This window comes from Hippocampus bargibanti, linkage group LG02, assembly GCF_051943395.1.
Source record: "Hippocampus bargibanti isolate YZ-2025 linkage group LG02, ASM5194339v1, whole genome shotgun sequence".
NCBI classification, from domain to species: domain Eukaryota; kingdom Metazoa; phylum Chordata; class Actinopteri; order Syngnathiformes; family Syngnathidae; genus Hippocampus; species Hippocampus bargibanti.
This window is the reverse complement of record NC_142735.1, coordinates 25895775-25913807: the sequence shown is the minus strand read 5'-3', so window position 1 is coordinate 25913807 and position 18033 is coordinate 25895775. Positions and strand designations below refer to the sequence as shown.

At 44.1% G+C, this 18033-nt stretch overlaps 1 protein-coding gene across 1 annotated transcript in view; it reads right to left on the bottom strand.

The window, feature by feature from the left end:
* pcxb (pyruvate carboxylase b) overlaps positions 1–18033 on the bottom strand; it is a 174457-nt gene that overhangs the window by 22765 nt on the left and 133659 nt on the right. Inside the window, exons 13-16 of the mRNA XM_088990514.1 lie at positions 7954–8098; positions 7775–7864; positions 3124–3345; positions 473–629 (exon numbers count right to left, since the gene is read on the bottom strand). Of these exons, the coding sequence (XP_088846640.1) occupies positions 473–629; positions 3124–3345; positions 7775–7864; positions 7954–8098 (614 nt within the window). The remainder of the gene's footprint in view (positions 1–472; positions 630–3123; positions 3346–7774; positions 7865–7953; positions 8099–18033) is intronic.

The window sequence follows — 18033 nt, the reverse complement described above, 5'->3', positions numbered from 1 at the left end:
CATGAGTCACCTATGCCAAGGAGCTGACTAATGAATCTATTTGGGAAAGGGCTCGAAGCGAATAGGACGTGTTATTTATGGGTTTATGGGCCCTCAAACGCGCCACACGAGGTGTCAGAGTATGTCATGTGGTTTGGTGAGGCGGGCTATGGAACTGAAGGACACTCGTGCGCTGAAGATGGGGTCCTTGTTGTCTCCAACGAACGGCAACACGATCGCTCCCGTTTTTCGTTTTAAAGATTGGGAGCTGGAAAAAAAATGGTTGTGACACGGGAGCCATTTTTCTTCTAATCAATTGCAGCAGTGGACAAAGAAGAAGAAAAAGAAGGTCTCCATGAAAAACTGTAAAACTTGAAGACATGTAAAACATTAAACATGTAAAACTTGTAAATATATTTGTGGATCTGAAAAAGTGTGGCCTGTATTTGTATGCGATACAATAAACATACACACACATACACGGGCGACTCACTTGAAGACGGCGTTGTCGGGGTAGTTGGTGTAGCCCACGGCATTAGCCCCCCTTAGCAACATCTGGAAGGGAACGTTTGGGATCAAAGCCCTCAACTCCTGGAGTCTCTTCCACGGGCACTCGGACAGGAAGCGCATGGCCACGTCGAAGGTGGCACCTGCGTGTGGGCGTGCGCACACACACATGCACATAAACACACAAACACACATACACACACACACACACACAGGTACACACAGAGACGTTAGGTGTGAGAATGTGAATAACCGACTACATATAGAGAGATCTGAACACATTCTGTTTTCATTCCAACACTTCGTCATCTCAAGGCTGTTCTTGTCACATCTCTGGAAGAAGCGGTGGCAAGAGGAAGGGGATGGGGGAGAAGGGTGGTGGGGGGCTTGATAACAATCTCTCATTTCCCACTGTGGATTAGACATTTATCATATAAACCCGAAATACCAAAGCCGCTGGTGGTTTTGTGCTGATCCAACAGTGTCAACCATTAAATCTCATTTGCGGCGTACGTTTGGGAATGGGCCGAGTCGGCGGGCCGCGGGAGGACCAGGAAAGCCTCCCGGTTAGCAGCCTGCGCTTTATCAATTGTTTACCGCGCAAGCCCTAGTTTGGATTTCAGCCGACGTCAGCTTGCCGGACTTTGCTACAGAGTTCATCCCGAACGGCGAGCATGGCGCCGCTTAATTAGATTGAAGGAATGACGATGAGGCGGGGGCGAGCGCCACGGACGACGGTCGCTGCAGCGAAGCAGAGCAACTACAAATATGGTGCCTCTGTTATTTTTTGTTTTCACGTGGAAAGGGGGCCGTGTGATAACTTGATGTGCTTGGGATTTCATCCACTCCATTGAAGATTTAAATGGTAGCATAGCATAAGTGTCACCATACGTCATGTGACCCAAATGGAATGTACTGTATCCTCCACGGTGTTGGCAGAAACGCTATATCGGGGAAAGGACTAATCCTCAAAGGGATTTTGAGGTTTAATCTGCCCAATGATTCATTGTGCCTCTGAGCGGTCGCAACACGTGACACCAACTATAATCTGAGCGCACGCCGCCTCCGAGACAATATGTCAAGATGACAAAGCGTCGAGGCGCCAACGACGGACGCTTTCCCACTCTAGAGGTTGTCGGACAGTGCTTGGAGAGGACACCTTGTTGACTCATTGGCTTCTGATGATCACATGACATTGCTTGTCCAATTAGTGCTGCGGGAAATGTTGTTTGTTCAGTAGTCAATGTGTAACTGTCACAGTACTACACTGTGATTTTTTTTTGAATGTTTTAATACACGCTGTGTTGTGCAAAAAAAGAAATAGAATCATAAAAACGTGAAGAACCATTGGGTTAGTGGCATTTGTAGTAGTAGTAGTAGTATATGGTAGTGTGTGTGCATGCATTGTGCCCTGTTTGCGCGTTGTGATATCTTTTTTTTGTGTGACAGTTTTAGTAGATGAAACGGGACAAAGACCGATCAACCAGAAAGTACTTGTAACTGACGCATTTTCAGATATTCGTCATATTCTCGGGTTTCCACTTTCCATTGACAGATTAGAGGAAAAATGCATTGAAGCAAGTTAGTTTTCATTCATAGATAAACAAATAAAATATTACTTTTTGTTTTGGGGAGTTACTTGTTCTGTAGCCGCAAGGGGACACAAGCCAGTGCCGGTCCCAAGCCCGGATAAATACAGAGGGTTGTGTCAGGAAGGGCATCCAACGTAAAAGTTTGGCAAAACAAACATGCGAATCAAACCTCTGAAGATGGAGGACACTGATTCGCTGTGGTGACCCCTTGAAGGGAAAAGCCGAAAGGAAAAGAAGAAGATTGACAGATGACGGTCTTATCCACGAGACTCAATGCTACCATATGATGGACTGCTTTCCAACAACAACAACGACAATAATAATAATAATACTTTTCATTTCTAAGCGCCTTTCAAAACTCTCAAGGTCACTTTACAGTCACAGGATCAGTTTTTCTGTGGGTGAGCAGCGGCAGCCACATAAGCCAGCCTTCCCTCAACCCGGTAGTAACTCAAATACATAGAAAGCGAGCTATCTAGCTAATATATAACTAATAGCTAGCTAGCTAGCCTATAGATAGTTTATAAATAGCAAATATACAGCGAACTAGATAGATAGCCAGCCAGCTAGCTAATAGCGAGCTAGATAGCTCAAGTGAGCAACATAATGTAAAAATATCCATCAAACAAATTATTTTTAAAAAATGTTAATTACTAGTTAAGAATAAATGCAGCTATTACGACGTTCTCAAGGCATCATGCATGTGATAGACAAAATAATTATTAGGGCCCGAATGGATGTTTTAGTGAGAGGAAAAAAACTCCCATGACAAAAAAAAAACATAACTTCCTTTTTCTGTAATGCTTACAATTAAGTTCAAGGTAGAACATTTCATCAAAAGTATTTTTATTTGTTTTGTTTTTACCAATTATTATTAGGGGGAATTTAAACAAATTGTCTTGGATATATTTTGCAATGAGTTCATTGTAAAAAAAAAAAAAAAAAAAAAACAAATTAAGACATTGATTTTCATTGATTTTTAAACAGCCCAATTAATCATTTGAGCCCGAATAATTATTCTAGCCTGCGCTACCATGTCACTTACCTCCCCAGTTTTCCAGGCTGAAAAGGTTGTGCAAGTTATGACTGACAAACGGCGAGATTTTCTTCAAGTCATGGGTGCGCACCCTGGTGGCCAGCAGGGACTGGTGGGCGTCTCTGAATGTGGTGTCCATCAGCAAGAGGCCCTGGTGGGCTCGCACGGCCTTGGCGAAGCCCTCCGGACCGTCGCGCAGCAGGACATCACGGAATCCTACCGGAGGGTCTCCTAAAAAGGCAAATGATGAGAAATGAAACGTTAAATTACTAACTAAGCCAGGTACAGTGTCGATGCTAATTTCAGAAAGCCTTTCTATGGCGTTTCACATTGAATATAAGCGCTGAGCTAACAAACAGACTTTTGAGTGATGAAATGAAACATTTGGTGGAATGTTAATTGGTGTGCTAATTTTTTCGTAATCGCCTGTTGTGGAATATTCCAATAAAGTAGTTGACTGAAAAAAAACAACAACATAGCATCTTCAGAATCAGAATACCTTTATTCGTCCCACAATGGGGAAATTTGCAGTCCACAGCAGCAATTGAAAAGAGATGGGGTTGGGGTGGGGGTGAAAGGTTAGAAAACAAGATATTCTAAGCATAACAAAATAAAAATGTCAACTGTATACTATGCAAATGTAAATGTGCAAAACCGTTCCATTAAAAAAACTGTACATAGTGCAGAATCAAGAAATGCATTTTGATATATTGCAACAACCCATATTTACAAGTGTCCATTTTTTTTTCTTTTTTTTCACATGTGATCATTGAGAATTGTGAAGCCTGACAGCAGTCGGTAGGAACGAGCGGCGGTACCTCTCCTTCTTGCAGCGCGGGTGTAATAGTCTCTGGCTAAAGGAGCTACCCAGTGCTGTTAGGGTGGGCAGGACGGGGTAGGAGGGGCTGTCCATCATAGCTTTTAGTTTAGCTAGCGTCCGTCTGTTGCCCACCTCCTCCAGAGAGTCCAGCGAGCAGCCCACGACAGAACTGGCGCTCCAGTCTTTTTCTGTCCCGGGTGGTGATGCTGCCTGACCAGCAGACAATGCCATAGTGGATGGCTGATGCCACCACAGAGTCATAGAAATTCTTTAGGAGTGACCCCTGAACTCCAAAAGACCTCAGTTTCCTGAGTAGGAAGAGGCGACTCTGTCCCTTTTTGATTAGGGCATCAGTGTTTGTTGTCCAGTCCAGTTTATTGTTGAGAGTAACACCCAGGTACTTGTAGGAGGTCACCATCTCAATGTCTGAACCCTGGATGTTCAATGGTGCAGGTGAGGATTGTTTCCTGTAGAAGTCCAACACCAGCTCCTTGGTTTTCCCGGTGTTGATCTGGAGGTGATTCTGCTGGCACCAGTCCACAAAGTCCTTTGTCAGTCCCCTGTACTCCCTATCGTCTCCCTCTGTAATGAGGCTGTCAATAGCTGAGTCGTCAGAGAACTTCTGAAGGTGGCAGGTTGGGGTGTTGTAGTTGAAGTCCGAGGTGTAGAGGTTGAAGGGGAATGGAGCCAGGACTGTTCCCTGCGGCGCTCCGGTGCTGCAGAGAAGCCTGTCCGACTCACAGATCTTGTCACCTCTTAAAACCAAGGTACACGTCTCGCATCAAAGCGGAAACAACAAATTATAGTCCCAAGCTTCTCCCACCAAGCTTGGATTGGATTGGATTTGCCTTTATTAGTCTCACAGTGGAGAAATTTACATTTCTCAGCAGCGAAGTGATGAAAGGAATGAAAGTAGAAAAACAAAATACATGAGCTGCTGGAAAGGCAACCACTTCTGCCTGGCAATTAAACAAGAGCATAACCAGAGGCTTTGAAATATTGGCAGCCCGACTGAGATCAATCCGAGCTAGGCAGCGGATGTTCATCAATCAATTAGTCCAGTTAATGAGCTAGCATCTCTCCGCCTGGATACTCACGGTCCTCTTGTACTTCTCTTTTGTGTTTCTTTCCACTTTGGCCTTTTTCTTTGGCGCCTCCCCCACCGAAAGCAAATTGAACTCCGGCGTCGCAGAACACGGCAGTCATGAGGTCCCCCCCTCCCCCCGACTAAAAAGGACACCTTAAACTTATCAAAAACGAATCATGCAAACGATGTATGTGCATCGTTCGCCCACTTTGACACCAAATGCGGTGTACACGTTCACGACGTGTTGCCGCCACGCGGCGCAGGCCTTCGCATAAATAATCCGACAAGCAATAGAATGTCAATTACAGCGCGGCAACGCACATTACAAACCCATTTGTGTTGCGCGCCTACTGTGTGCATTACGATTACTGTAATCACACACTCGATGTACCCGACGTGCATCGCGATGGAGTTAATTGCCCGTTTTATTAACACCATCAGGCAGAACTTTTGACTGGGAGTTCACATTTGGATGGAGATCACACGGCGCTTTCGACAAGCAAAAATATCCCGATTCGGGAAAAATGTCTGGGTCAGTTTATCGCTCCTCATGTTTGCACCTAGCCGGTGATTGCCTTTGTATGCAGGCTGGATTATAGCCTACCCCGGACCAAAACTGCTCTTGTCCTCTTTTTATAACCCCGCTCACCGTCCGCATCCCTCTCCCTCTGTGGAGGGTGTGATAATACTGGCCTAATCCCTCTCTTCTCACCCCCAATCCCCGAGTTCAATGAAAGCAATGCACATTACAAATCTCATTACTCAGTTTTTGATGCATGCATACTCCCTGCAGGCCACGCCCCCACCACACCCACTTCCGCAGTTTGTTCATATATATATATATATATATTAAGTATATAATAGTAAGTATATAATCCATTCCAGGATCTGAAAATCGAAAACCGATTTGTTCAAAAACCGAAACTGCACTTCCCATTACAATCAATGTAAATATTTTTTATCCCTTGCGAACCTAGAACCCAACTTTTTAAAAGCACGTTTTGACTATTTTACATCATAACTTGTATACAGACGTATTTTTGAGGAAGCAAAAACGCACCGTAAGGGCATGAGGATGAATGGAGTCAATGGAGTAATTTGTGGGAAGCTGAATCGCAGTATTTTCTTTCCAATGAGTCGTCTCATGTTGACATCCTTCCTTTTTGTGGCTTCAAATTTCAAAAAGGTTGTCTTTTAATGCCAGCTGGCACCATGTTTGAAGTGCAGGTTTTTTGAGTAGTCAGATTTGCTGAATCACGTCAAAGTGATGATTGCGATTTTTCAGGTTATTAAAAGGGTCCGTTCATATTTGCGGGGGAAGCCTGCACGTTGCGGCCTATCTGTTTTCATTGACAAAATGAGCAAAAAAAACTAAAAGGCATGTTGGAAAAAAAACCACCGGGACTGAACGGTCAATGCGGGGTCACCGTTTAATCGATCCAAAGTTCACAGTGCATCATGACAAGAGCGTTTGGGGCAAATTCATAACAGAGCAAGTTGCTGGATGAGCTGCATGTTCGCACAGCTCGGTGGTCAAATCAGTCGTGCGGCAGATGAGGGATGCCACCAACTTTGAGCTTCATCAATTGCACTCGCAAGCACGTTTTATGTGTCATTTGCAAATTGTGTTTTAATAACCAGACGTGTTGAAACGATGCTGTTAAGTCACAACGGGTCACGGTTGGTCAGCCATAATTGGCTTCTTGTGTTACAATACAATACAATACATCCTAATTTATACAGTGATGTCTCAGCGGGTTCTATAACTGAACGTGAAACTGGTATCACTGGTGTCAATTTGTGCCGAATGAATGTTTAAAATGTTGATTGTTTTTGTCCTCCATAATATGGAGGACAAAGTGAGAGGGCCCGCTCACTAATTTAGTGTTCACTTTAACAAGTCAATATTAGAGGAAATTCGGCTGACAATTTTAGTAAAATAATTGCTTTTTACTTGGTAGCCCCCTCCCCCACCCTAAACAATCCCAATCGTACAATGACAATTCAATATGTGATTTTTTTGGGCCTTTTTAGTTGTTACTACAGTCAAAACTCGGTTTTCGACCATCATCCATTACAGAAAGCTGTTCAGAAATCAATCTGGTTGAGAACTGAAACATTTCCGATTGTAATCAATGTAATCAATGTCTACTTTTTTTTTAATCGTGATTGAACATAAAAAACACGCCTGCTCGCAATGGAATGCTACATGAGGATAATGCTTAGGTCACAATGAGAAGGGACACAAGGAAGCGACGTACACGGAAGAGGAAGGGAGTGTCGTGGTGCATTCAGGTGCGCTCAGTTTGGTCGAGAACCCATTTTCGGTTGTAAACCGAGGCATGAAAAAAAACCCGACATTTTTGGTCGAAAACCGGATTGTTTGAGAACCGAGAGGTTCGAAAACCGAGCTTTGACTGTGTTCTATTATTATTAATTACTACAAAAGCAGCCTGGTGATCCTCTGGTTAGCGTGTCGACCTCACAGTGCAGAGGTACCAGGTTCAATTCCAACTCAGGCCTCCCTGTATGGAGTTTCCATATTCTTCCTGTGCATGTGTGGCTTTTCTCTGGGTATACCAGTTTCATCCCATGTTTCAAAAATGTGCATGGCAGGCTTATTGAACACTCTAAAAATTCCCTAGGTGTTATTGTGACTGTGTCTAGGTGACCTGTGATTGGCTGGCAACCGGTTCAGGGTGTCTCATGCCTAATGCCCAAAGACAGGTGGGAGAGGTGGTAAAGTTACATACCCATGGTGACGGATGGGACAACGGGGTCAACAGACGAGGGCTTGGCCTTCACCGGGATGGGGGTGGTGGGTCCGTTTACCATCACGTGACCTACAAAATGCAGTAGACGGTTGGAAGTCGCCAAGCAAATAGGTCAATAAACAATATGCAGCAATATGCTTGTTCGTTGATCGCCCCACCGAGATAATGCAGCAGCTTCTGAGCTCGGTTCTGCGTGGGCTTGAGGTTGAACAGTTCTTGGTTTTCATCAATGAATTGCGTGTCCACAGTGGAGTGCAGGAACTGGTGGTTGGAGAACACATTCTGAAGGAATGGGATGTTGGTCTGCAATGGGGAAAGGGGTAGACACAAACAGCACATTATAACTCACAGGTGTCAAAGATAAGGCATTTTATTCGGCCCATGAAAGCAAATCAAGCATGTCATGTGTAATGATATGAGCAAATCGTATTTGCATGTTCAACTAGTGATGCCTGGCTATAGACCAAAGGAGCATGCGCGCTGCTGCAAGTCAGTCTGATAAGAGCCTACGAGAGCCGCACATGTCAATTGCCTTCTCCTCCAACCAACACAGCCGTCCTAATAAAGAACCTCAACTCTATCCAGAAGTTGTATCATTTACCGAACGCGCTTACACAAAGCAACACATCAAGTGCCATGATGCTTGCTAAAGTCCGAACCAAAAATTCAAATAGTAATAACTCATTATTCTTGACTTCAAAACTAGTTTTCCATTAATTTGTTGCATGTTCTGTTTGTAATATGTGGAGGGGGTGAAACATTCGAATGGTTTCCCCAAATTCATAACGGCCCTCAAGAAGAAACTTTAACTGCAATGTGGCCCGCAGCAAAAAAATGACTTTGACAACTCTGCTATTTTACCTTGGAAAAAAACTAAACAAAACATACTGGGCAAAATATTTAAAAAGAAACTTTGTATATCCAAATATGGTCAACGTTTGGTGCCCACTTGATAAGTAGGCATGATAATCTAAATATCAGGTAATAAAATCTGACATTTGGAACTTGAGTCTCATCTTTATCTTTTGATCGGAATCCTAAATGTCATCAATATGCAGGGGATGAAATGAAAAGGAAGTTGCATGAAGCACATTTGTGTTCATTTATTATAATTATTATTATTATTTTTCGTGGAACCAAACATATTGGACCTGACTCGTGGTTCACTGTTGAGGAAATAAGCCATCCACATTCAAACTCAAAGTGACCCCTGATGACCAACCTCTTATTCTCGAGTTGTTCGCTGCCGGCTGGGACTAAGCGGAGTGTGGAATTTGTGTTCCCGTTTCCTGACGGTTTTATACGTGACAGAGGGGCGAGCGAGCGGCGACGGGGGAGAATGCTTGAATGAACCCGATGGTGCCTCGATTCAGTTCCTCCCTCCGTGAAGGCGGCGCGGGGCGGGGAGGTGTTGCCACTGCGATCCCCGGCGCCTCGCGTTACACACCGCCGCTCAGCCTTTGTAACCTCTTGCATTTTGTAGGTCCTGTGTTCGGGATTCAAGAAGATAGCGGTGTCTTTTGGGAGGCAGAAAACACCGTCGTGCTTCCACGCTGCGTTTTTATATCACCGTTTGCGGTTGGGGATTTAGGATTATGTCGTTACATGCATTTGGTTGCGCCAGCCCCCTCCCAAACAGCATGCATTTATTATTATCATTGACGTTAATCCACCTAAATATTTTAGATTTGTCTATACAACCGCACCGCTCGCAAACGCAAGTGTGTGTTTGTGTGTGTGTGGAAGAGAGATTCTCAAACACGCCCGTTTGCTACGGCAGGCGATAATCAACGTTGCATAGGATGAATATTGACCTTCAAGAAATATCCTTCGCTAGGAATGCCAAATTAGCTTTAGTGCCGCGAAGCAAATGCTTGATGGCAAGTGGATGTGAGATAGACCCGATGTTGGAGCGGTGGATTTGCAATAGGGACGGACATGCGCGCCGTTGTGGCTGTGGTCACAGTTGACTTCAGTCATGGCCAATCAAGGTGGTTCGTTTTAATCGTTTGAAATGCGGCGGACTGGACTCTTAACAAGGCAAGTCTTTCGGGTGACGCGGGTGATGTTGTGCACCCACCCGGCCCCGACCATACCCCACCTGACCTGTGCTGCCAACCGAGACGAATTATAAATGATTCATTGATGGCCTTTACAGATGATACGAAGTAAACACAAGGTCCCTTCCCTTATAACTACATGTCATCTTCCGGGGCCTGTGGGTGGGCCACCGATATATTTACGTGACGAAAAAAAAATATATACAGTATACTGTATATATGAGCTGTTTGCTTGTGCGTTTGTCATCCAGACTGAGAGCCGTTTTTGAAACAGGTGCAAGAGTCAGTCCAAGTCAGGGAAGGGGTTCTCTGTTGAGGGGAGGCGATGTCGTGCAAAAAAGGAGGGAGAGGGGGTGGGTTGTACCGCTAGGCATGCCGGGCAGCCCGCTAATGAACATATTGATCGGATACAGCCGAGTGCAAAAGGACACGGGGCTGCGTGTATTCGTTTTACTCATTCATAGCAGCCGCTCGCGTGATTTATCCGATTTCAAAACAGTCGCTACATTTGCGTTTTTATTCGAGGCCATACGGAAGTCGCCTCGAGCCGTGTGCCTTGGTGAAAAATTCTTAGGCTCGCTTGAAGTATTTAATGCGTCACACGGAGAGCAGTTTTGCGTCTTTGAAAGACTGTTTTTGAACACAGTCGAATATATTTGAGCTTTTCTGTTTTACGCAGGTGTATCGAGTCGTTTTGCACACGTACGCTGCCGCATTTACCCGCTAACCGCCGTTCATGCGAATGATTTGGAACAAACGTTTTTTTGGGGGGGCCTCGCTGTTTGTCCTCGAAAGTTTACTCGTATGCAGCAAGCAGCCGGACTGTAATCAAAATGCATCAAATCGGATTTTCATAAGTCGCCGCGTTGTCCTTGGAGACGCCATCTATTCTAATCGTGTTGCTTTCGGCGATCCTATAAATGAGAAGGAGAGTCATCATGTAGCTAAAAGCGTCCCCCCCCCCCACTTGTCTTCCGTTCTGCACAGCTTGCGTTCACCCAAGGCTTGGCGTTCGGGAGCGCCTCGTGAATCCCTCGGCTGTCTTTCGTCCCTTGCCGGCCTTCCCGCTGCTCAAATCTGTCTTTCTTGATTTTCCTACGCACCACCGAATAAAACAATCGCCATCTCATATCGGCGTGGCCGACGTATGCATTTACATGCCTCAGCAGATTGATCTCTTTGCTCTGCGGCGCTATCTCGGGACCGCTAATGAGTTGTGTTTGTTTTGTGTGTGCCTGTGTTGCGTTTGCTGCACCTGCTAATTATTGGATTCCTGAGTGACTGCGGAGGCAATTATCTCAAGTCACTCAAGGTGATTCGGGACGCTAGCTTAAATGGGCAATAGGCGTGCTTTGTCACAATGCATCCGTCGATCCGCGCGAGCTTTATCTGGCTGTAGACTGACAGTTTAAGATGGAGAAGCACATGTGTGGGCTTCATAGGAGAGCGGTGCTTTTTACCCAGTATCCAGGGGGTCTTGGTTGGGGACTGAGCTCGGTGAGTGTGCTCAATTAAAGGCAAAGCTTGCTTTCCCGTGAAACTAGCAGGGGGGTTTCTTTTGAAAGATCACACGCGAGTTCCATGCTAAGGCGCAATTCACATCAGAGACGGTTGATCTCGACACCGGATCTTGTTGGCAATGAGACTAACGTCATTTCGTACGACACAAAAGCAAAGGGTTGTGGTCTTCGAAACATGAAGGATCAATATCAAAATAACAATGAGCTAAGCAGTTTAATAGGCGGGCGTCAAACAAAACACACTTATTGTCCTATCGAACCCTTTCCGCACCAACGCACGACAGCGATCTAAACAGATGAACATGTTTTTTCGTGCATTGAAAGGATTTTCGATCTTGAGGCAACATAGTGTCGCACGGCTCCCACATAGTTTATTGGAGAGTTCAGTAAATTGTTCTGAAGCTATTTTCAACACATTTTATACAGTCAATCTATTTTCCGAATCGCTTCATCCTCACTGGAGGCTATCCCAGCTGTCTTCAGGCAGTAAGTGAGGGACACTCTGAACCGGTTATGTTTTAAGTTGTGAAAAATGGGACAGGCAACTTTATGGCCTGGCCGGCACCTTTTCAGAGTTGTCTGCCCGGGTGTCCACTAACTTTTTCAGACACTGATATATATAATTAATAATTCCTCGCCTCACCCCTCATGGGTGGTGTCTGTCCCGCATTTTTTTTTTTAGCTCGGGTCGTCTACCAGAGGCCAGGAAGCTTGAGGGTTCTGCGCAGTATCCGTGCTGTTTCCAGCACTGCACTTTTCTGGACCGAGATATCCGATGTTGTTCCCGGGATCTGTTGCAACCACGCGTTGAGTTTGGGGGTCACTGCCCCGAGTGCTCCGACCCCCACAGGCATGACTGTAACCTTTACCTTCCAGGCTCTCTCCCGCTCCTCTCTGAGCCCTTGGTATTTCTCGATTTTCTCATGTTCCTTCTTTCTGATGTTTCCATCACTCGGGACCACTACATCCACGACAACGGCGTTCCTTTGCCCTTTATATATGACCACGATATCTGGTTGGTTGGCCATTACTATATATATATATATATATATATATATAGCACCTCTTGCCGGACCATTTGACTAAAGGTGCACTTGTGATGGACAGCTCCAGCTTTGAGCAGCGAGGCGTCCAAAAATGTTCAGAAGAGGCAAAGTGAACAAGCCCGCCCCCTTTTCTCAAAGTGGCTTCGGCGGTCTCACCAGAAGTGACACGGCGTACAATTTGTTCCGATGAGCGGCATCCCAAATTAGCGTGTAGCGAAGCGCCGTCAGAGTTTTCACACCTCAGGTGCGCTTGGGCATCCAATTTCCAACCCCCCCTAAATGCAAGCGAGCATAGCGATATGAGGGAAATATTCACTCACAATTATCCATAATTAAATGTCAACTGTCGTCGAGTCGTCACCGGGGGCAGCCGGCAGTCACTGACAAGCCCGCTAATGTTTCCGGAGTGGAACTTTCAGCAACATTTCACATACTCTCACACGATCTTGAAGGTTGATGTCATTGCATCAACATCATTCGAGATGCCAAAGATGACAGCCGGCGCCATAGTCAAGCTAGCTCTTTGGCAGCACCGTCTTGATGAGCGTTTTCAGGGCTGGGAAAAAACTCACCATTGTTCCCGCCTGTCCTTTTTTTTCCCGCAACACCTCCAAAAGTGTTGCCGGCTGGGGAGAAAAACAAAACTTTGCTTCCCAGGGCGTCACGCACAACAACCAGCAACTGTTGGAAACATTTGGCTCACATCTTTGATTGAACACGGGCCGCCTTCTCCCTCAAGTAATTTATTCGGCGAGCTCCGAGCGTACACGTCGAGAGCCTTTTAGCGGGCAACATAAGGCCAACAAACCAGAACAGCTTTCCTTTTTTTCTTGTACTCGGTTAACCGCAGCGAGCGGGTAATAATTTAGGAGAGCGTATTCGTAATGCATGGCAAATAAGTAAAGCACAGTGACATGCAAACAGCAGCGAGGACAAAATTAGAAGGCGGAGCTGGCGGCGCTTGTGTGGGTGTGGCTGTCCTTGTATTTCATTATCATTGGATTGTGACAAATGCGGAGGCATCAATCCTTCAATCTTACACTCCAAACCATTGACGATGCTTGTGTGTGTGTGTGTGTGTGTGTGTGTGTGTGTGTGCATGTGTGTGTGTGTGTGTGTGTGCACGTGTGTGTGTGTGTGAATGGTGTTAACAACCCTGTCAAATACTAAATGATAAATGATGAATGATCATATATCACAAATCATAAATGACTCTGTGTCGTTGTGTTGTCATATTATTTGTGAATTTTGTTTTTTTCCCAAGATGGCGGAGCATGAACACGCAGCAGCTCCTCTTTCTCCCGGCAAATTGCCGTTTTCGTGTTTATTATGTTTGTTAAAGTCATTATAAATGCCTTGCACGCTTGGTCCGAGAGGACAGTAATTTCATCTGTGCTGCATGTCATGCATATAAGCATATTTGATAATAAAGCTGACTTGGCTTGATAAATAAGGGCTAAAAATAAACAAAAATAAAAAATAGACAAACAAAATAAATCACATAACTCATAAATAATACATAATAATAAATAAACAAGGGTTGAAAAAATAAACAAATAATAATAATAATAATAATACATTTCATTTATAAGCGCCTTTACAAACTCGCAAGGACAATAAGTATACAAACAAATAAAGAACCAAACAAATAAATAATAAATAATACATAAAAAACAAATAAAAAAAGAACAAATGAAAAAATAAACAAATAGACAAATAAATAACTCAACTAATAAATAATACATAGTAAGTAATACATAACAAATAAATAAGGGGTAAATAAATCACCAAACAAATAAATAATAAAATCAAAAAGAAATAAAGAAAATTAAAATGGAAAATATATAACAAACAATAAATAAGTAATGATAAATAAATAAATAAGTAATAATATAATAAATAAATAAATAAATAAATAAATACATACATACATACATAAATAAATAAATAAATAAGTTGTGTCTCTCCAAGCTGAGTTGACAGTGCTAATATTGACGTGTCGTAGGGGAAAAAAAATGGCAACTCTCCGAACACTCGGGTCACAAAACACCACGGTGCCTCATAACCTTCGCCGGAGGGTGCATTAATTGCGAGCCAATGAGCCGTGAAGCAGAACACCGTTAACTGGATAAGATTGGTGGCCAGGGGGGTTGCGGTATCAAAATCTCTCACCCCGAGGGGAGGGGGTGGGATCCAAAAACACCTGACCGCAGGCCAAATAATGACTGCCCGGGGAGAAAGGGGTGAAAGCGGGGCCAACGTACGAGAAAAGACGGAGAGCTGAGGATGAAATTGAGCCGTGGCCTCCTCCCATCTCGCTTTCATCGCCATCTTTCTCACGTCTCGTCAGCACAATGTCCTCTGCAAGTGGCTCAAGCGCAAGATTCCATTTAACACCCGGTTCTACCAAACGCGTCGAGATAGAAGGGACACGGGGCTTACACGTGTCGGGTTTCAAATGCGTTCCTTCGCAAGCCCACACTTGCTGTCTTATCTCACCAAGACGTTCGGAGAGCCTCTGTGTTGCTCTTCCACTTCCTCCCTTCGCTGCCCCCCACACCCCCACCACCACCGGCCCCAGAGTAGCTTCAGGCGCTAAGAGCTTGTCTTCCTTTCATCTCCGGTTCTTCCTCCATATGTCCGTCATCTAAGTCCTCCAGATACAGCTAAAAATAAACCCGACCACATCAGACGCATTTTTCCATGAAACAAATACAAGTAAATACAGCATTGAACCCGCCCCTGATGACCTGTGATAAAACTGATCTTGGATCTTCAGAGTCGACTCTTTGTGACGCAGAGACAGTTTGTCCCAATTTGAGACCTTCATTCACAAAGCACACGCAAATAGTTTCAACTGTTTTGATTTTGTCGCTATTAAAGCAACTTTGGGAAACATTGATGTGATAGAGAGGCAACAGAGGCTAACGCTATCATAAATTTGACTATCAAACATAGTAAGTGGCACGTTTGTAAGTTAAAATACTGAAGCGATGTGGCCAAACGGGTATCAGCAATACTTTGAAATCAGTTTGCGTTTTACACCTCATTAAAGCACAGCAGGTAGCAATACTGAGAAAAGCTTAGCTAACGTCACACAGCGCGGGTAGTCAAAGTTTGAGGCACAATTCGTTGCTTCTGACGGCATGCTAGCTAGCTGGTGGTGAGCCGTGGCTCAATACGAGTGACTGTGAAGTCAGTTCTCATGAGCAAACTACATTTTTGACGAAGTCATAAGCCATGCTAACCGCTCAGCTAACCCAAGCGTTGCTCGGCTAGCATGTTTGACATTTCAATCGCGTCCACATGTCATAGGCGTCTGTCTGGAACTGCATTAAAGCGAAGAGCTTCTAATTTTGAACAGCAACATAGATGACAAATGTCTGGAGGCTGGAGACAAAATCAACTCGCTCAATAAATCCGGCACGGCAAATTAACTTTTGTTCCAATGTACGCAGAGCGGGAAGAGTGGCCTGTGAGGTTAAAAGTATGAAATATTCACCTCACTTATACTATCCATGATCATCACTATTAATATTTCTTTTCACAACAGAGCAGGGGTGTGCAAACATTTTACAAAGGGGGTCGGATTTGGTGTGTTAAAATGTTGGGGGGGGGGGGGGGGCTAAACTTGGCAGACGTTATTTACATATAACAGCAATTAATTGAAATACATTTCAGCGAGCCATTCTGTGTTTGACATTTGCTTTTTTATCCTTTCAGCCACTTCACGTCTGTGTAAGCTCTCAGTCGTACAGGAACCTTTTCATTAATTTCAGCTACAGTGTATCTTGTGTTTTGGTTCATTTGAATTAACTTTGAAAATTGAAATTGAATATTCACCTAACTTCTCTTTTTGTCACTTTCATGAACATCTTTAATTATTGCCATCTTAGAAAATGGGGGGGGGGACCTCATTCAGTCAATGACTCATTTATCATATTTTCCAGTATATATAAGACACACCCAAAAGCCTTGATTTTCTTCAAAAGCTGACCCTGCGCCTTATATGTGAAGTCATATTGAGCCATAACAGGTCTCGCAACTCCTGTCAGCAGCCACCGACACCCTGTACCCCTGTAGAAAGAGCAGTGCGTAACCCCAGCCTCAATTGTAGCGCTTTATAATGTGGTGTGCCTTATATTTGCGAACGTTTTATATATTTATACATTATATTTGGAAAACACAGTTAACAGCGCTACTACTGCCCAAAGTACAGACGCGCCCCAACTTACAAACGAGATACGTTCAGAACGGTCGTTTGTAAGGTAAATTGCTTCAGTGCAATATTTTGTAAGGAATGTATGCAATGTATATAAGTATGTTTAAGGTTTAGATAAGTATATTGAAGTATTGGTTTGTACTGAAACATAAACATGTAATAAAATATATGCTCTATAAAGATGTGTAAAACTGGAGAGAATACGACGATATGTTACTACAAAAATGTTCGTATGTTCGTACCATTGTTCGTCACTCGAATGCTCATAAGTAGGGGAGTAATAATAATAATACATGTCATTTTAAACGCCTTTCAAAGCATAGGTACTATAATAAATGAAAATACAATCAGAAATAGAATAGAAAAATGTCTGTATTCATTTTACATGCGGGCCAGATGTTATTAATTCTATGACGGAGCCTGCAGCCTGGTTGAAAATTGACTACTGACCGCATTTGGCCCACGGGCCGGACTTTGCAATTGAACCTTAAGTTTGGATTTTGATTTTATTTCGATATACATAATAAATGTTGTTAAAACTACATTAATGACCGTGAAGGACGTGGATTGCTGGTGTACACAATGTAAATTTCTCAAATTAAAAATGTTGATAGGGAATACCAAAAAAAAATCATTTGTTGTACTGTCATATTTTTTAATTGTTCGATTTTCTCCGGCTCCACCGGTTTCCACCCACATTCCAAAAACACGCATGGCAGGCTGATTGAACACTGAAATTGTCCCTTGGTTTGAGCGTGAGAGCGAATGGTTGTTTGTCTCTGTATGCCATATGATTGGCTGGCAACCAATTCACGGTGTCCCTTGCTTCGTGCCCATAGACGGCTGGGATATGCTCCAGCACCCCCTGCGACCTTAATGAGAATTAAGCGGTCTGGAAAATGGATGGATGAAATGGAATATGTATTTATTGTTCAAAATTACAGCCCTCACCCCAAAAAATGCTCGATCAAATAAAGAACTCGGTCTTTGCTGCTTTGAAGACTTGTCAACCTACTCAATATAAAATATCATGTTGACTCTGCTCGATCACCTTCTGGATTGTTCCTACGCAGCATTTTCCATCTCCTGCATTCGCCCCCCCCACCATGTCTGCTCCCACTTCATCACTCCGGCTCCTCTTTCTCTCTCTCACTCTCTCTCTCTTTTACACTCGCTCTGTCACAAACCGGCGCCAGCATAGAAGGACCTCAGTCCCATCTCCGGTTCCTTCCCAAGCGCAATGAAAACATAGGGAAGAGTCAAAAGAAGTGTATCAGGGCGCCGGAAGAATGCAGGAAGGAAGACCTGCAGTGAGAGGACATTCAGAGGAGGACCAACGTTATTTTCTCGGTGCACTTTCCTTCTCTCCCCCACCCATTTTTTTGCTTCA